Source organism: Leucoraja erinacea, chromosome 3 (assembly GCF_028641065.1).
Source record: "Leucoraja erinacea ecotype New England chromosome 3, Leri_hhj_1, whole genome shotgun sequence".
Classification (NCBI taxonomy): Eukaryota; Metazoa; Chordata; class Chondrichthyes; order Rajiformes; family Rajidae; genus Leucoraja; species Leucoraja erinaceus.
The window spans coordinates 7,928,556-7,948,915 of record NC_073379.1 but is presented as its reverse complement, the minus strand read 5'-3'; the positions used below and the strand labels follow the sequence as shown (position 1 = coordinate 7,948,915).

The following is a 20,360-nucleotide window of genomic DNA, read 5'->3' as shown; positions in this document are numbered from 1 at the left end:
AAAGTATCCAGAGAACCGCCCTCTGAGGCAGAGAATTTCACAGACTCACAACTCTCTGTGAGTCTCCAATAAGCGACCAAAACAACGTCCTCTGCCAGCAATTTTGTGTACCTTCGATCTTCCCAGAACGTTGAATTGAATTCTCCCAGTTTTGCTAGCCCTTGCTGTCTCCTCCCCTCCCTTAACCCTCGAGCTGTCTCCTCCCATCCCCCCGCCCTCGGGCTCCTCCTCCTCCCTTTTTCCTTCCTACTCCCCCCCCCCACCCCCCATCAGTCTGAAGAAGGGTTTTGGCCCGAAACGTCGCCTATTTTCTTTGCTCCATAGATGCTGCTGCACCCGCTGAGTTTCTCCAGCAATTTTGTGTACCTTCGACCTTCCAGCATCTGCAGTTCCTTCTTGAACACAACTGTCCTCTGTGTATCGTGTTGTAACTTGCGAGCAAAGCACCAAGGCAAATTCCTTGTATGTATACATACTTGGCTAATAAAATGTATTCAATTCAAATATTTATTCAAATGCGGCCTTACCAAAGTCCTATAAAGCTGCAAACACAGAGTGCTGGAGTATCTCAGCGAGTCAGGCAACATCTCCGGGGAAACATAGAAACATAGAAATTAGGTGCAGGAGTAGGCCATTCGGCCCTTCGAGCCTGCACCGCCATTCAATATGATCATGGCTGATCATCCAACTCAGTATCCCGTACCTGAATACCCCCTGATCCCCTTAGCCACAAGGGCCACATCTAACTCCCTCTTAAATATAGCCAATGAACTGGCCTGAACTACCCTCTGTGGCAGAGAGTTCCAGAGATTCACCACTCCCTGTGTGAAAAGGAAAAAGGATGATGAGTGACGATTCGGGTCGGGACTCTTCTTAAGTGTGAAGAAGGGTCTCGACCTGAAACGTCACCTATCCGTGTCCTCCAGAGATGCTGCCTGACCCGCTGAGTTACTCCAGCACTCTGTGTCAATCTTTGGTATACATCTGCAGTTCCTTTCTACACATCCTCTAAGGCTGCATCCTGACTCTAATGCCCTGACTGATGAAAGCAAGCGTACCCAATGCCTTCTTTACTGGACGGGGAGAGAGGGAAAGCAAGGGTTCTACTTGAAGTTAGAGAACTTCAACTCTCCCCCTGACTCTCAGTCCGAACACGGGTCTCGACCCGAAACGTCACCCATTCCTTCTCCCCAGGGATGCTGCCTGTCCCGCTGAGTTAATAAAGTTGGTGCTATTCAGAAACAGGTCCACCACCGAACCACTGTGCAGAATACGTGTATTTTTGAAAAACAAAAAAACCGGTAACATATGGCATTTCATTAATATCTTTCAGAATTGGGATGATGACCAGATGCTGACTTGTCCACAGAAGCACGACTCAGAGTTTCTTCTGCGAGGAGGCGCGCCGGAGGCAGTGCGTCTTCAGTCACATGCGGGACGGAGGTGCAACCGAGATATTCTGGGAAATGCCGTTCTGATATCGCTATGGTACTCTGGAGGGCCACGTTTCGTAGCAAGGTGGAGGAGGTCTGCTGGTTCTGGACCAGGGTGGTGAGCACACCGATGAGGGAGCTCATCTGCTCGGCCAGCTGGACCCAGCCCACCTGGATGACGTTGTGGAGGTGCACCATGTCCGTGTGCATCTGCTTGTTGCCCGACTGCACGCTGGAGTGGACGTTGTCCATGGTCTTGCGCAGGAGGTGCATGCCCTCGTCCACCAGCATGCCGAAGGTGGCGGACAGGGCCAGGAGGCTGGAGTCCTGCTCCTGCTTTTGGCAGCTCTTCTCGCTCTGGCTGGCGGGGGGGACGCTGTCCGGGACGTTGTCCATCATCTGCTCCAGGAACTCGCTGGTCGGCCCGAGGTAGTTGGCGACCTCCACCTGCATCCCGCACGGGAACTCGCACGGTGCATTGGCCGCCTCGCCGGCAGCGTCCACCTTCCCCGGCCCTCCAGACTCCTCCTGGAAGTCGTGGGACGGTGGCAAACACCCGTCGACGCGCTCTGGTCCTAAGGGAGGCGCGCATTGAATCGGGATTACAGGGAGAGCTGGAGAAGACGGGGTCTTGCCCGGAATGAGGTTGGGAGATGATGCCGGTGATGCCAGAGTGATTTCTTCCCCGCCCGGTAGACTTATCGCTTCGCTCTCGGGCTCCGTGCCGCCCAGAGGTTTGAGATACGTCCAACTCATCCCCTCAGAGGACACAGAGGCAGGTGACCGGGCTGGCGTGGGCTTGACCAGAGGATCCATCGCGCTCCCGTCCATCAATGGACTGGCTCCACTGGGCACGGGGGAGGTGAGGCAACCTTCCTGGGGACCCGGGGGCTGTTCCGTGCCCTTTTCCACCGATGATTCCACAAGTGGAGGCAACTGACAATCTGGGAAGACAAAATAAGGACAAGACACGACTCCTTTATTACTGGTATACTTTGCTGGGAAAACGGCAGGCAGGCAGTCAGTCAGACAGACAGGTGCCGTTTGGGGGAAGAGACTTACAGAAACAGGCAAAGTGCGCAAACAAACGCGACAACAAAAAAAAAAAAGATGGCTCACGGTACAGGTTCATGCATCGTTGGGGGGGGAGGTTACAACACACTCAGCATTCTGCACATGTTAAACGCATCATCATCATCCATTATGTTTTACTTTCGTGGGGAACTGCATGGAAGGAGAGGCGGCAAGGTCCACTTACCGGGCGCATGTGACTCCGAGGAAGATGATGTTTTGGTTTGAGGTGCAATCAAAGTTTTTTGTTTTTGTTTTTTGGGGTTTTTTTGCAGTCCGTTCGTCCTCTCCATTCACCTCCAATTCCATTCACGTTCCATTCATCGTCCAATTCCAGCCTCTCTGCCTTCTCTCCCCCGCAGGTCAATCGTGCCTGTTGATGCTTTTTTTCCCAATCCTTGCGTGCAGTCGGACCAAACGCTCAGAGATTCAGGCCTACTCGTTGCTTAATGGCGCAATGACTCTCCAGACGCACGTCCCATCCTCCTCCTGGAGTTGGTGTCCATGTCGATGGACGTTCCTAGGAAAGTCTCTTGAGATGTGGCAAAATGTTTGACAACAGTAAGACCTCAACCTTGGACAACTGTGGCTCTCGACATCTCCTTTTGAGCTCCGTTTGCCTGTGTTCGTTCGTGAAGTTTAATTTTTTTTTGGCGAGAGGGTAGGAGGTTGTGAAGCGTTTGAGGGCAGCGGCTCTGGAGGCGAGGGACTAGTGTTGATTTATTTAAGTGCTTTCCCCTCTCAGTGTCAACTCAAGGCAAGGATAGCTCAGTCAGGGCGGCAACCATGTAGGGCTGCTGCCTCACCGCGCCGGGGGATCCTGACCTCGGGCTGCTGTCTGTACAGAGTTTGCACCTTCTCCCTGTGACCGCGTGGGCTTTCTCCGGGTGCTCCGGTTTCCACCCACACTCCAAAGACGTGCGGGTTTGTGGATTAATTGGCTTTCCGTAAATTCCCCCTGGTGTGCAAGGATTGGATGCGGAAGTGGGATAGCATAGACCTAGTGGGAACGGGTGATTAATGGCCAGCGTGGACTCAGTGGGCTGGTGGGACTTTCCATGCTGTATCTCTAAATCTGAAGCTAAAATCTAAATCTAATACCTAATGGATTTGTTACCGATAGGATAATTTCTCAAAGCATTTCAATATTCACTACTCAGTTTATCACCCCCTTCCAACTGCAAGTTTAAGTCAGTAATCAAGTTATACTTTCCTGGTTGGTATAGTGTTATTACACTTCACTGTGTGTTATAATCCAAATGTGATATTTTATACAAATGTATCCTTCATCGATCAAGCAAACATATTTTTGGCAGCTTCAATCTAAATCACAGGGCACACAGGTCTCCAGAATAAAGTAATGCAGAACTGTTTATCTGAAACTATAAGGGATGATCTCCTTGTTGGGGGTGTACTACAGACCCCCAAATAGTCAACGGGAATTAGAAGAACAAATGTGATTGTGGAATTCTCAGCCTCCAGTGGCGTGGCGGACAATTCTCTGGATGCTTTCAAGAGAGAGTTAAGGGCCTGTTAGAGTTTGAGAGTTCATTGACTGACATATCAGGGTCGCCGAAAGATTTTGAACATTTCAAAATCCAGCGGCGACAAAAAAAAAATGTTGCGACACCTGAGGAGACACCGCGCGTCGATACATCGTCAAGCCACGACTTTTTCGGTGGCCTGATGCGTCAGTCAATGATGCCGGCAGTCGCCGAAAAAAATTGCCATGTGGGACAGGCCCTATAGATAGAGCTCTTAAAGATAACGGAGTCAAGGGATAAGGGGAAAAGGCAGGAACGGGATACTGATTGTGGATGATCAACCATGATCACATTGAATGGCAGTGCTGGCTCGAAGGGCCAAATGGCGTTCTCCTGCACCTATTGTCTATTGTCTATTGTCTATTTCAGACAGCTGCAGGATAAATAAGCTTGTTGTAGTAGGGGATTTTAACAATAGCGTGAAGGGTTCAGATGGGGTACAATTTGTTAAAGGTGTTCAGGAGAGTTTTCTCAAGCAGTGTGTGGAGTCCCCCACACATGAGAGGGCAATGCTGGATCTAGTATTGGGAAATTGGGAAGGGCAAGTTAATAAAGTGTATGTGGAGGGTGGCCTTTTGGGACCAGTGACCACAGTTCGATTAGGTTTAAGATAGTTATGGATCGGGATGGGGAGGGTCCACGTGTTAAAATGCTCAACTGGGGTAAGGCCAACTTTGAGGGTATGAGAGAAGGTCTCGCTCAAGTTGACTGGAGCAGGTTATTTGAGGGGAAAGGAACATCGGCCAAGTGGGATGTTTTTAAAAGTGTACTGAAGAAAGCTTAGGATGTGTACGTCCCCGTTAGAGTGAAGGGCAAAGCAGGGAAACGTAAGGAAGCTTGGCTGATGAGGGAAATTGATCAAGAATAAGAAGAATGCATGGGACAGGGAAAGGCAGCTGGAATCAAGTGTATCCCCGGAGGAGTTTCGGGAAGTAAGGAGCAAAGTAAAAACAGGGCAAAATCAGAAGGGCAAAAGGGGGCCAGGAGATAGCTCTGGACTATCTCAAGAGAGTTTATAAATACATAAGGGGAAAAAGGGTAACTAGAGATTGGGACCTCTCAGGAATCAAAGCGGTCACCTCTGTGTGGAGCCACAGGAGATGGGCAAGGTCCTCAATGAGTATTTCTCCTCTGTATTTACCGAGGAGAAAGACAGTAGGACGGAGGAAATTGGAGCTGTCACTGGAAGTGTCTTGAGAGCAGTCAGGGTTACCGTTGAGGAAGTACTGAAGGTACTGTTGCGTTTGAAGGTAAACAAATCTCCTGGGCCTGATCAGATATATCAGAGGACATAGTGGAAACCAGAGAGGAAATTGTGGGAGCCCTGGTTGAAATTTACGAGTCGTCCGTAAATACAGGAGAGGTGCCGGACGATTGGAAGGTGGCAAATGTTGTACCTCTTTTCAAGAAGGGTTGCAGGGAAAATGCTGGGAACTATAGGCCAGTGAGTTTAACATCTGTAGTTGGAAAGTTACTAGAGATTATTCTGAGGGATAGGATATACAGGCATTTAGATGGACAAGGGCTGATTAGGGCTGGTCAGCATGGTTTTGTACATGGAAGGTCGCGACTCACAAATCTGATTGAGTTTATTGAAGTTTATTTAAGGGGCAGAGCTGTGGATGTTGTATACATGGACTTCAGTAACGCATTTGACAAGGTTATGCATGGTAGGCTGCTCTGGAAGAGTAGATTGCATAGGGTCCAAGGAGAGATGACTGAATGGATAGAACATTGAAGGTGGAGTTTCAGGTAGATAGGGTGGTCAAAAAGACTTTTGACACTTTGGCATTCATCAGTCAGAGTATTGAATATAAAAGTTGGGAGGTCATATTGCAGTTCTATCTCCAGAGATTATGCCTGCCCGCTGAGGTACTCCAGCATTTGATGTCACTGTACATCGGCGAGACCAAGCGCAGGCTCGGCGATCGTTTCGCTGAACACCTCCGCTCTGTCCGCCTTAACCTACCTGATCTCCCGGTGGCTCAGCACTTCAACTCCCCCTCCCATTCCCAATCTGACATTTCTGTCCTGGGCCTCCTCCATTGTCAGAGTGAGGCCCAGCGCAAATTGGAGGAACAGCACCTCGTATTTTTCTTGGGTAGCTTGCACCCCAGCGGCATGAAAATGGACTTCTCTAACTTCAAATAGCCCTTGCTTTCCCACCAGTTTTACTGTCTCCGACTACATTCTATCTTTGTCCCGCCCACTCCCCTGACATCAGTCTGAAGAAGGGTCTCGACCCGAAACGTCACCCATTCCTTCTCTCCAGAGATGCTGCCTGTTCCGCTGAGTTACTCCAGCATTTAGTGTCTACCTTGCAGTTATATAAAATGTTGATGAGGCTGCATTTAGAGTAATGTGTTCATTTCTGGCCACCATGTTACAGGAAAAATGTTGACAAGTTGGAAAGGGTACAGAGAAGATTTGCTTTGGATGTTGCCAGGACTAGAGGGTCTGAGCTGTAGGGAGAGGTTAAGTAGGCTGGGACTCTATTCCTTGGAGTGCAGGAGGATGAGGAGTGATCTTATAGAGTTGTATAAAATCATGAGAGGAATAGATCGGGTAGATGCCCAGAGCAGGTGAATTGAGGACCAGAAGACATAGGTTTAAGGGTAAAGATTCAATAGGAATCTGATGGGTAACTTTTTCCACACGAAGGGTGGTGGGTGTATGGAGCGAGCTGGTGGAGGAGGTAGTTGAGGCAGGGACTATCCCAACGTTTAAGAAACAGATAGGTACATGGATAGGGCAGGTTTGGAGGGATGTGGGCCAAAACGCGGGCAGATGGAACTAGTGTAGCTGGGACATGTTGGCCGGTTTGGGCAAGTTGGGCTGAAGGGCCTGTTTGACTCTATGACACTATAGCTGACTTATGAAACAAACCATTTAGAAAATAGATATCAAGAATACTGATGCAATGCTCTGGCCAAATGGCTCAATAGAAAACTTCTGATGAGATACATAGTCCTAGTCCTTGGGTGGCACGGTGGTGCAGCGGTAGAGTTGCTGCCTCACAGCGGCAAACACCCGGGTTCGATCCTGACTACGGGTGCTGTCTGTACGTAGTTTGTATGTTCTCCCCGTGACCTGGGTGCGTTTTCTCCGGGAGCTCCGGTTTCTTCCCACGCTCCAAAAATCTACAGGTTTGCAAGTTCATTGGCTTGGTAAAATTGGTGTAAGTTGTCGCCAGTGCGCTTAGGACAGATAGTGTGTTCGTGTGCGGGGATCACTGGTCGGCGCAGACTCGTTAGGCTGAGTGGCCTGTTTCCGCGCTGTATCTAAACTAAATGCAATCTAAACCAAACTAAACGAAACATCAAATCTCTTGACCGGTCATCAAGAATGAATTCATTACACGCGGCTGGTAATAATAATGTTCCAATCTCTACAGGACTTTGCCGATTCTCAATGACTCAGGGATCATCTATGGAAAGAGAACGGGTGACAACGTTTCTGATCAAAGTCCCTTCATGAGAACGGGGAAAGAAGGAAAGCACGGTACTTTTAAGTTGCGGGGAAAGTGGAGAAAAGACGGATTGGACAATGGGAATATCTCAGACAGGACAAGTTTTGTTTTACTCTGGCCTCGTCCAATCTGAGATATTCCCTTTGTCTTATCCGTCCTTCCTCCAGCTTCACTGCAACTTAAAATTAACTTTTGTTTCCACTCTCCTAGATGAAGAATCTTTGAGCCTTAGTTTTGTTCACTAAACTAGGGGACTTGGGGATTAAGTGCACTAAACCAGGCAACTATAGACAATAGACAATAGGTGCAGCAGCAGGCCATTCGGCCCTTCGATCCAGCCCCGCCATTCAATGTGATCATGGCTGATCATCCACAATCAGTACCCCGTTCCTGCCTTCTCCCCATATCCCCTGACTCCGCTATCTTCAAGAGCCCTATCTAGCTCTCTCTTGAAAGTATCCAGAGAACCGGCCTCCATTGCCCTCAGAGGCAGAGAATTCCACAGACTCACAACTCTCTGTGTGAAAAAGACGTAACCATCCTATTGCCAACTAGAGAGCAGTCCTGAACTACCATCTACCTCATTGGCCCCGTAGCAGAAGCGTCTACTTTGTGGGGCTGGAAACTGGAAGTATCCTGAGCTAATCCAGAACCAGGTGCCACAGTTTAGGAATAAGGGGCAAGCCATTTAGAACGGAGACGAGGAAACACTTTTTCTCACAGACTCCCCCTCCCATTCCCACGCTGACCTTTCTGTCCTGGGCCCTCCTCCATTGCCAGAGTGAGGCCCAGCGCAAATTGGAGGAACAGCACCTCATATTTTGCTTGGGCAGCTTACACCCCAGTGGTATGAACATTGACTCTAACTTCAGGTAACAGCGGCACGGTGGCGCAGAGGTAGAGTTGCTGCCTCACGGTGAATGCAGCGCCAGAGACGTCTCTAACTTCACCCAACCCTTGCATCCCCTCTCTCTCCGTCCATCCCCCACTCTAGTCATTGTACTCGTTTCAATGTCGTCCTTGTGAGTCTCATTGTCTGTGACTCGTTTTCACCTGGCCTGCAGCTAACGATGGCCTGTTTCCTTTCTCATCGTTACTTTTTTGCATATCTTTCATTCATTTGTTCTATATCCCCCTTTATCACCGTCTATCTCTCTCGCTCCCAGGCTGAAGGGCCTACACCAGAAACGTCACCAGAGATGCTGTCTGACTCTGGCCTCTTGTGTCTGTCTTCAGTTTAAATCAACATCTGCAGTTCCTTCCTGCACTCTTCATATCTGTCAGGGGCTGTACATGTTCAATGAGGGTGCATTATTGGAGGCCACAAGAGAGTTTCAGGCCTTCCACTGTTAATCATTTGTCTGGAAGATCCTTCAGGGTTATGGACAAGTACACCTTAATTTGGAGACACAGATGCTGTTTTACAAGAAAAGACACAAAATGTTGGAATAACTCAACGGGTCAGGCAGCATAGGTGATGTTTAGGGTTTGGGACCCTTAGAGTCTTACAGCGTGGAGACAGGCACCTTCAGCCCAACATGCCCACACCAACCAACATGTCCCGTCTACACTTGTCCCACCTGCCTGCATTTGGCCCATATCCCTCTAAACCTGTCCCAAAGAAGGCAAACTCAATGCTAGTATTTATTTCAAGAGGGCTGGTATACAAAAACAGGGATGTAATGCTGAGGCTCTATGAGGCACTGGTAAGGCCGCATTTGGAATATTGTGAGCAATTTTGGGCACCATATCTGAGGAAGGATGTGCTAGCTCTGGGGAGGGTCCAGAGAAGGTTTACAAGAATGATCTCAGGCACGAGTAGGTTAACCTATGATGAGCATTTGACGGCACTGGGCCTGTACTCACTGGAGTTTAGAAGAATGATGGGGGACCTCATTGAAACATACAGAATAGTGAAAGGCTTGGATAGAGTGGATGTGGAGAGGATGTTTCCACTAGTGGGAGAGTCTAGGACCAGAGGTCACAGCCTCAGAATTAAAGGACGTTCTTTTAGGAAGGAGATGAGGAAAAATGTCTTTAGTCAGAGGGTGGTGAATCTGTGGAATTCTTTGCCACAGAGGGCTGTGGAGGCTGTCAGTGGATATTTTTAAGGCAGAAATAGATTGATTCTTGATTAGTACGGGAGTCCGAGGTTATGGGGAGAAGGCAGGAGAATGGGGTTAAGAGGGAGAGATAGATCAGACATGATTGAACGACGGAGTAAACTTGATGGGCCAAATGGCCTAATTCTACTCCTATCACTTATGACCTTATGGCCATCGATGTACCCGTCTAATTGTTTCTTAAACGTTGCGTTGAGAGAGGAAAGATGTAATAGGAACCTGAGGGGCAATCTTTTACACGTAACGGATGATGGGCACATGGAACAAGCTGCCAGAGGTAGTTGAGGCAGGTAGTATAACAGCATTTAAATTACATGGACAGGAAAAGTTTAGGCCCATATGGGCCAAGCAGGGTCAAATGGGACCAGCTTCAATGGAACATCATGGTTGGCATGGACAAGTCGAGCCTGTATTTCGTGCTGTGTGATTCTACGACATTGCTGAAATGTGAACTATTATAGTGATAAGGTTTAGAGGGATATGGGCTAAACACGGGCATGTGGGACTAGTGTATATGGGGCATCTTGGTCGGCGCGTGGGTAATTTGGGCCAAAGGGCCTGTTTCCATGCTGTGACTATATGGTATGGATTTCTGAATGATATATTCGCGCTAATCTGTGGGCTCCTCTGTACGTGAAATGGGTTGATTTATGAGGAGCATTGAAAGGCTTTGGGCCTGTACTCACTGGAGTTTAGAAGGATGATGGGGGTTCTCATTGAAGCCTATCGAAAAATGAAAGGTCAAAATTGAGTGAATGTTTCCACTCGTGGGAGAGTCTAGGACCAGAGGGCGCAGCCTGAGAATAAAAGGACGTACCATTGGAATGGAGATGAGGAAGAATATATTTTGCCAGAGTGTGGAGAATCTGTGGAATTCATTGCCACAGACGATTGTGGAGGTCGCATCAATGGATGTTTTTAAGGCAGCGATTGATAGATTCTTGTGTAGGAGCGAACTGCAGATGTTGGTTTAAACGGAAGATTGACACAAAAAGCTGGTAACTCAACGGGTCAGACAGACAGCATCTCTGGAGAAAAGTTATAGGTGACATTTCAGGTCGAGAAGGTACGGGTGACGTTTCAAGTCTGAAGAAGGGTCTCGAGCTGAAACGTCACACATTCCTTCTCTCCAGAGATGCTGCCTGTCCCGCTGAGTGACTCCAGCATTCTGTGTCAATCTATTGTCAGGTTCTTGATTAGTGCGGGTGTCAGGGGTTATGGCGAGCAGGCAGGTGAATGGGGTTGAGAGGGAGAGATAGATCAGCCGTGATTGAATGGTGGGGTAGACGTGATGGGCCGAATGGCCTAATTCTGCTCTCTATGACTCACAGTCTTATATTGTGAAAGAGACAATAAGTTGCACGTACCAACAAACCATCCATCGTCACACTTTTCCATCACGTCAACAATGTCTCCTTCTTTAAGTTCCAGTTCATCTTCGTTCCGAGGGTTGTAGCTGTACATTGCTTGGTAGCTGTGAAGAAAAGGGTTACGTTTAGTTAGCTCATATTTGTCACAGTGTCTTGATTAGTGCAGGTGCCAGGGGTTATGGGGAGAAGGCAGGAGAATGGGGTTAGGAGGGAGAGATAGATCAGCCGCGATTGAATGGCAGAGTAGACTTGATGGGCCAAACAGCCTAATTCTACTCCTATTCCAATATTTCACGTCAACATTAAAACTGCCCTTTCTGTCCCGGGCACATCCACCATTGTCAGAGTGAGGCCCAGCGCAAATTGGAGGAACAGCACCTCATACTTTGCTTGGGCAGCTTACACCCCAGCGGTATGAACATTGACTTTAACTTCAGGCAACAGCAGCACGGTGGCGCAGGGGTAGAGTTGCTTCCTTACAGTGAATGCGGTGCCGGAGACCAGGGTTCGATCCCGACGCCGGGCGCTGTCTGTACGGAGTTTGTATGTACGTTCTCCCCGGGACCTGCGTGGGTTTTCTCCGAGATCTTCAGTTTCCTCCCACACACCAAAGAGGTACGGGGTTTTGTAGATTAATTTGCTTGGTAAATGTAAAAAATTGTACAAAAAATGTAAAAACGTGTGTGTAGGAGCATGTTAGTGTGGGGGGGGTCGCTGGCTGGCACGGACCTGGCGGGCCTGTTTCCGCGCTGGATCTCTAAACTAAAAAAATCATCCCCTCTCTCTCTGTCCCTCCCACACCCAAATCGTTGTACTAGTTTCAAAGTCGTCTTGTTGGGTCTCACTATAACTCATTTTCACCCAGCCCACGGCTAACAATGGCCTATTTCCATTATCATCATTACTTTTATGCATATCTTTCATTCATTTGTTCTATACCTCTCTATATCACCGACTATATCTCTCGTTTCCCTCTCCCCTGACTCTCTGTCTGAAGAAGGGTCTCGACCAGAAACGTCACCCATTCCTTCTCTCCCGAGTTGCTGCCTGTCCCGCTGAGTTACTCCAGCATTTTGTGTCTATCTTCGGTGTAAACACAGCAGTAGAGTTCCTGCCTCACTGCTCCAGAGACCCGGGTTTGATCCTGACTATGGGTGCTGTCTGTACGAAGTTTGGCCGTTCTCCCTGTTTGCCACATGGGTTTATTCCAGATGCTCCGGTTTCCTCCCACACTCCAAAGACGTACAGGTTTGTAGGTTAATTGGTTTCTGTACATTGTAAATTGTCCCCAGTGTGTGCAGGATGTTGTTAGTGTGCGGGGATCGCTGGGTCGGCGCGGACTCGGTGGGCCGGAGGGCCTGTTTCCGCGCTGTATCTCTGAACTAAACTGAACTATCAGATACTCACGGTTCTCCAACGTGTGTCTCGGGGTGAGCAAGGGATGGTTGTTGAGGCTGTTGGACAAAGAAAAAGATTCAATTAACTTCTTGTCATGTGTCCCACTCTTGAGCGGAAACAAAAGCCACACTACTCACGAAAGCCAAGCATGACGGAGATTACAGCTCCATAAGGCGGGCAAGAAGCCCAGATCATCAGACCACATCAGAACACATCACCTCATGCGGCACACATGCTTAACATCACGGCCAACGCAGAACTGCCGAGCCAACCCGCAGGCCCAGATCATTTGGCACACGCATTAAAATGGAAATTTACATGTGTTGGGCCTAGGTCGGAGCCTGGAGGTCGGGCTGAAGTGGACGGGCCGCACTGCAAAGGGGGACCCGGCGTGGGGGGGGAGGAGAAAAGGGGGAGGGGGAAGGAACGAAGAAAGGATGAGTACTTTTTGTAACTTTGTCACGCCTTTGTGGCGACTCTTTTGTGTATTTTGTGTGCATAAACAAAGAATTCCACTGCACCCAGGTACGTGAGCATAAAGTACCATGCCCATCATTTAAGTTGATAGAATTCAAACTCCGTACAGAATGTACAAACTCCGTACTGACAGTACTCGGGTCTCTGGCGTTGTAATGGGCCTGTCCCACTTAGGCGATTCATTAGGCGATTGCCAGCGACCAGGCCAATGGAATTCACCGATCAGCACCGGCGACAACCTACGTCACCTGGCGACAACCTATGACAACACCTACGACAACCTACGACAGCCCAATTTTTCGACATGTTGAAAATTCTTCGGCAGTCGCCTGTAGTCGCCTGAAAAAATCGCCTAAGTGGGACAGGCCCCTAAGGCAGCAATTCTACCCTAGCGCCACCGTGCCGCCGTTATCGTAGTATCGTTAATCTTACTGATTTAACCTAAAGCAGTGCTGGAGGACACTGGCAGCATTGTCAGGCCTGGCCGACCTCTGCAACACTGAGCCTGTGCCGTCGCCAGGACAACCGGCCTTTAAGGCCAAGATAAGACTCTACACTTGAAACTTGGAAGCCACAATCTGGCGCCAGAAACATGGCGACTCTTTGTTTGCTGCCTCGGCAAAGACATACACTACATACACTACAATCATGGCATTTTGTACCTAATTATGATTATGCTTATGTGTAGTATGATTTTACTGAATTTAGCTGTGTCTGGGTACATGTGCCAATAGATTACCGTTGAACTATGACATAAACACATTATGTTTTATGGAATCATACAGCTTCATATCAGAGGTACAGAAGTGTCAAAACGCACACCTCCAGATTCAGGGACAGTTTCTTCCCAGCTGTCATTAGGCAACTGAACCATCCTACCACAACCAGAGAGCAGCACTGAGCTTCTGTCAACCTCATTGGAGCCCCTTGGACTATCTTTAATCGGAGCTTTTCTGGACTTTATCCTGCACTATACGTCATTCCCTTTATCATGTATCTATACACCGTGGACGGCCCGATTGTAATCATGTGTAGTTTTTCCGCTGACTGGATAGCGCGCAACAAAAAAGCTTTTCATTGTACCTCAGTACATGTGACAATAAACAATAAACTGACTAGAGCCCCTAGTCTCATAAGTTCATAAGTTGTAGGAGAGGAATTGGGACAATTGGCCCATCGAGTCTACTGCACCATTCAACCATGGCTGATCTATCTTTTCCTCTCAATCCCATTATAGACAATAGGTGTAGGAGTAGGCCATTCGGCCCTTTGAGCCAGCACCGCCATTCAATGTGATCATGGCTGATCATCCATTCTCCTGGCTTCTCACCATAACCACTGGCCCCCGAAGAATCTATCAATCCCCACCTTAAAAATGACCATTCACACAGCCATCTGTGGCAATGAATTCTGAATTTCACACATTCACCACCCTCTGACTAATGAAATTCCTCATCATCTCCTTCCAAAAGGAACGTCCTTTAATTCTGAGGCTATGGTCCTTGGTCCGAGTCTCTCCCACGAGTGGAAGCATCCTCTCCACATCCACTCTATCCAAGCCTTTCACTATTCGCTTGTCACTGTTCCCTGACTTAGTTGACATTCTCAGTTCCAGCGCATCCTTTCTGCATTTTTCTCAATGTCACCATATCCCATTTTAAGAACACGGTGATCAGAACTTATCCCCGGTATTGATCTGTGTAACATAACTTTCCTGCTTCACGGGAGTTCTGTTAGAAATTGCCCGTTTTTCACACTGTAATCATATATAGTCTTTCAGCTGACTGGAGATCACACAACAAAAAAAAACGTTTCACTGCACCTCGATATATGTGACAATAAACTAAACTAAAACAAAAAAAAAATTAACACAAATTGGCCAGTTTATTTCTTGTGGAGGAAGTAACTTGATTAGTATAGATTTGTACGGGTGTCAGGGCTTATGGGGCGAAGGCAGGAGAATGGGGTTGAGAGGGGGAGATAGATCAGCCATGATTGAATGGCAGAGTGGACTTGATGGGCCAAATGGCCTAATTCTGCTCCTGGAACTTATGAACTTATGAATTTATGAATTGCAGATTCTGGTTTAAACCGACGATAAACACAAAAAAGTAACTCAGCAGGTCAGGCGGCATCTCTGGGAAAAAGGAACAGGTGACGTTTCGGGTTGAGGCCCATCTTGACACAGAAAGTTGGCGTAATGCAGGTATCGGCCCAAAATGTCACCTATTCCTTTTCTCCAGAGATGCTGCCTGACACGCTGAGTTACTCCAGCTAGTTCTGCCTGTCTCCAGTTTATTTCTTCCCAGGTAGCAATATGACTTGTGAAAAGAGAAGCAATAGGCCATGTGAGGAGTCTAGTCACTTGGCAAGGAGTGGCATTGATGGCACATGGCTTTTCCATTCAAATGGACTCCATTGCTGAATGCTGAGGAGGCCAAATTCAATGGATACATTTAAGGCAGAGATAGATAGATTCTTGATTAGTATGAGTGTCAGGGGACCTGAGGAGAAGGCAGGAGAATGGGGTTAGGAGGGAGGGAGGGAGAGATAGATCATCATCATCGTTGACAACATCAACGGGCACACACTGCCTTACATAGGTATGTTACAAAACCTACCTGAATCGTCATTGGGAATCTGCCCTCAGCCATGTCCGCGATTTTGGCGCTGTTTGGAGGGGGCGGGTTTAAAACGCGATTTTTACTAGGCTGTACTAATCGCAGATGTTCAGCCTAGTAAATCATTAACGAAAAATCGCTGCAAGACCCGGTCGCAAAAGGTATTATTAGTTTTATAGGCCTCGATAATATAGTTCTAATAGTTTTTAAATTACTGTCTCATTCCGCAACCTCTCGCAGCCCCAGGGTTTTATAAAGCAAACAATTAAAGGTATGTACCTTATTTTTACATTAAATGGGGCATATATATAACCCTGTATATCAAATTATCTATAGCGAGTAGTTCATTTTGGGCTTTTTATATCCCGCAGTATTTTTCTCGGCATTTGAGGGCACTAATCCAGCGCGATGTCAACGTTCTAAACCAGCGCGTTCACAGAAACCCACTAGAAAGCCGATTTAAATGGGCATTTATTTACAGCAATTGAACACTAAATTCCTTCCATTTGGCCTATAAATTAATGTAAATTAGATATAAAAATCATGTTATATTGTGAATTATTTGTGAATAATCTTTGGACACTTAGGCTATTTAAAAATGTTAATCTTTCCTTAAGAAATGGGCTTTTGACTATCCAAGATCACAGCTTTTTTGTAATGTCCATTGAAAATCAATAGGGAACAAGATGCTAATTTCCGAGTATGAAAATGGCCATAACTTTTTTAATACTTGAGATATGAAAGTGAATTCGGTGTCAAATTAAACTTATTGTTATGCTTTATCTGATGGGATAAATTGCAGACTTGATTTTTAAAATCTCAAAATTTTGTAACATTGCTACCTTACAATGCCATGTACGACAGTGATCGCAGCTTCTACTGAAGTGTGGATGGCCGTTGGCTCGCTAGAAGCTCATCCGCCCTTTGACAGGTCTTGTTTTTGGTCCTGCTGGGGGTCCACAGCCCCCTCCTCACCCGGCAAACCAGGTGGGGAAGACCGTTTAGTCACGGACTATCCGACCATGGAGCAGGTAGCACGGGATTACATAGAACCCGTGGCGGAGGGAACTCACCCCGACCTGATCTAGAGGTAGATCAGCCATGATTGAATGGCGGAGTAGACTTGATGAGCCGAATGGCCTAACTCTGCTCCCATCATTTATGAACATTGCCAGAGTTGGGGGAAAGGGTAGAGTGCTCTAGTGCCCTTGCTCGGCCACAGTCAGGTAGACAAATGGATCTGAGCCACAAGATACAGCTCTACCATCCAACACAAAGCCAAAAGCATTTAAACGCACAGCGTCTCTTGCCCGGAGTGGGGGAATCGAGAACCAGAGGATGCCGGTTTTAAGTGAGGAGGGGTGAAGATTTAATAGGAACTGGAGGGGTGACTTTTTAATTACACAAAGGGTTGTAGGTGTGTGGACTGAGCTGCCAGAGGAGGTAGTTGAGGCAGGGACTATTGCAATGTTTCAGAAATATTTAGACAGGTACATGGATAGGACAGGTTGAGGGCTTTCACTGGTCCCACCTGCTTCATGTTGACCCACATCCCTCGAAACCTGCCCTATTTTAGGTTTGCAGGTGATTGTAAATTGTCCCTAGTGCGTGGGATGGTGCAAGTGTATGGAATGGCCGCCGGTCGGCACGGTCTTGGTGGGCCGAAGGGCCTGTTCCTGCGCTGCATCTCGAAAGTCAAAAGTACAGTCTAATAAAAACACATGCTGGAAAACCGAAGAATGCTTGGGAAATTTGATAGGAGGCGGGATTGTTAATATGATCACACAAACACCATCCAAGCAAACAGCAAGCAAGCAAGTCGCTCGCAGTGGGCATTCGCCCACTTCCCTACCCTACGAGATGGCGCAAAGCTACTCCTGAGCGACGGGTCACAGCTTCGCTTGGACATCAGGGGGCTACGAGGAGGTTTACCGACGAGAGCTCCCTCAGTCCTCTGTGCAGTCTGCAAGAGCCACAAGAGCGCCGTCAGACTGGCCAAAGCCACGTTTAACAAGAGCGCAGACCGTTAGGGCAGCACGGTGGTGCAGCGGTAGAGTTGCTGCCTCACGGGCTCCATCCTGACTATGGGTGCTGTCTGTATGGAGTTTGTACGTTCACCCTGTGACCTGCGTGGGTTTTCTCCTGGTGCTCCGGTTTCCTTCCCACACTCCAAAGACGTGCAGGTTTTTAAGTTAACTGTTTCGTTTACTGTAGTTTAGTGTCGAGATACGGCGCAGAAACAGGCCTATCGGCCCACCAAGGCCGTGCTGACCAGCGATCTCCGCACACTAACACTATCCTACACACACTAGGGATACAGCTGCTCCTCGACGTACGATGGGGTTACGTTCCGATAAACCCATCGTAAATCGAAAATATCGCAAGTCGAAAACGCATGTAATGCAATGCGATCACGTGACCAGAAGCGAGGTGCGGCTTGCGCCATCGTAAAGTTGAAATATCATAAGTCGATGCATCGTAATTCGGGGAGCATCTGTAATTACAATTCTTACCAGAGATAATTAACCTACGACGAACCTATGACTTTGCAGTGTGGCTTGGCTGGTACAATAGTACATTGTCCCTACTGTGTAGGATAGTGTTAGTGCGTGGGGGTCGTGGGTTGGTGTGGACTCGATGGGCCGAAGAGCCTGTTTCCGCCCTGTATCTCTAAACTGAACTAAACTAAACTAAGCCGTTGAAGGGGGATGTGGGAGGAAACCGGAAGCATCCGGAGGAAACCCTGGCGGTCACAGGGAGAACTTGCAAACTCCACACAGAGTTTTGGGCACCATATCTGAGGAAGGATGTGCTGGCATTGGTAGACAATAGTGCTGGAGAAACTCAGTGGGTGAGGCAGCATCTATGGAGCGAAGGAAATGGACAACGTTTTGGGCCGAAACCCTTCTTCAGACTGATGTAGGGTGGGGTGGGTGGACGGGTGCAGAGGGCATTGGAGAGGGTCCAGAGGTTTACAAGAATGATCCCAGGAATGATTGGGTTAACATATTGTGAGCGTTTGACGGCACTGGGCCTGTACTCGCTGGAGTTCGCAAGGATGAGGCGGGACTTCATTGAAACTTACAGAATAGTGAAAAAGAGTGGATAGAGGGGATGTGGACAGGATGTTTCCACTGGTGGGAGAGTCTAGGACCAGAGGTCAGAGCCTCAGAATAAAATGAAGAACCTTTAGGAAAGAGATGAGAAGGAATTTCTGGAGTTCCTGAGGGTGGTGAATCTGTGGATTTCACTGCCACAGACGGCTGCGGAGGCCAAGTCAATGGACATTTTCAAGACGGAGATAGATAGATTCTTGATTAGTACGGGTGTCAGGGGTTATGGGGAGAAGGCAGGAGAATGGAGTTGAGAGGGAAAGATAGATCAGCTATGATTGATTGGCAGAGTACCCTTGATGGGCCGAATGGCCTAATTCTGCTCCCATCACTTATGAACTTATGAACCCAGACAGCACCTGAGGTTCAGATTGTACCTGGGTCTCTGGCGCTGTGAGTGAGCAAAGTTGTAAACTTGGAAAGGGTACAGAGAAGATTTACGAGGATGTTGCCAGGACTCGAGGGCCTGAGCTACAGGGAGAGGTTGCGTAGGCTGGGACTATTCCTTGGAGAGCAGGAGGATGAGGGGTGATCTTATGGAGGTGCGCCACCGTGTCATGTGGTACGGAGGGAGTGACAACGCTCTCTCTCCCACATTTTGCTCCGATGCCTTTGAACACAGTCCACGTTACCTTCAGCTTTGGAGAGCTAGTTTCCTGGCTGGTACAGAATGTGGGTGGTTGGGGGAGGTGTGGAGGTGAGGCGAGAGAGAGGGTGGTCTTTAGCGGTGGGCATGTATATGCAGCGGGCAATTGTGACAGAGGAGAATCAACAGGGGGCTCCGCTCCAGATGTTAAAGTCTGTGCACATAAAGAAAAAAAAGATGAAAGAGAGTATAAATAGAACACAGCGTGCAAACAGGCCCTTTGCCCCAACATGCCCACAACGGCCAACATGCCCCATCTACACTATTCCCACTTGCCTGAATAGTCCATTCTGAAATGGCCTAACTCTTGACCTGAAATGTCATCCATTCCTTCTCTGCAGAGATGCTGCCTGTCCTGCTGAGTTACTCCGGCTTTTTGTGTCTATCTTTGGTTTAAACCAGTTCCTTCCTACACTGTTCCCACCTGCCTGCGTTTGGCCCATATCCCTCTAAACCTGTCCTATCCATGTACCTGTCTAAATGTTTCTTAAACGTTGCAATAGTCCCTCTGCCTCAACTACCTCCTCTGGCAGCTCGTACCATACGCCCACCACCCTTTGTGTGAAAAAGTTACCCCTATTGTATCTGCCCTCCCCTCACCATAAACCTAAGTCCTCTGGTCCTCAATTCCCCAACTCTGGGCAAGAGACTCTGTGCATCCACCCGATCTACTCCTCTCATGCTTTTATACACCTCAATAAGATCACCCCCCATACTCCAGCGCTCCAAGGAATAGAGTCCCAGCCTGCTCAACCTCTCCCTATAGCTCAGACCCTCGAGTCCTGGCAACATCCTCATAAATCTTCTCCACACCCTTTCCAACTTGACACCATCTTTCCTGTAACACGGTGCCCAGAGCTGAGCATGATACTCTAAATGTGGCCTCACCAACGTTTTATACAACTGCAACATGACCTCCCAGCTTCTATGCTCAATACTCTGACTGATGAAGGCTAATGTGCCAAAATGGACAAATCGTGGCAAGCTGAACATTATGCACTTTTGTTAGTTACATTTGGTGTAACTAAAACAGCTTTGTGCTGTACTGTACTCAATACAAGCAGCCAACTTACGATCACATTACAATTGGACGGG

At 48.1% G+C, this 20,360-nt stretch overlaps 1 protein-coding gene across 1 annotated transcript in view; it reads right to left on the bottom strand.

Moving 5' to 3' along the window:
• Window positions 1-20,360, bottom strand: part of LOC129695217 (sorbin and SH3 domain-containing protein 2-like) — a 234,464-nt gene that overhangs the window by 10,410 nt on the left and 203,694 nt on the right. Inside the window, exons 25-29 of the mRNA XM_055631996.1 lie at window positions 19,252-19,419; window positions 17,359-17,469; window positions 12,418-12,464; window positions 11,008-11,114; window positions 1,360-2,377 (exon numbers count right to left, since the gene is read on the bottom strand). Coding sequence (XP_055487971.1) covers window positions 1,360-2,377; window positions 11,008-11,114; window positions 12,418-12,464; window positions 17,359-17,469; window positions 19,252-19,419 — 1,451 coding nt within the window. The remainder of the gene's footprint in view (window positions 1-1,359; window positions 2,378-11,007; window positions 11,115-12,417; window positions 12,465-17,358; window positions 17,470-19,251; window positions 19,420-20,360) is intronic.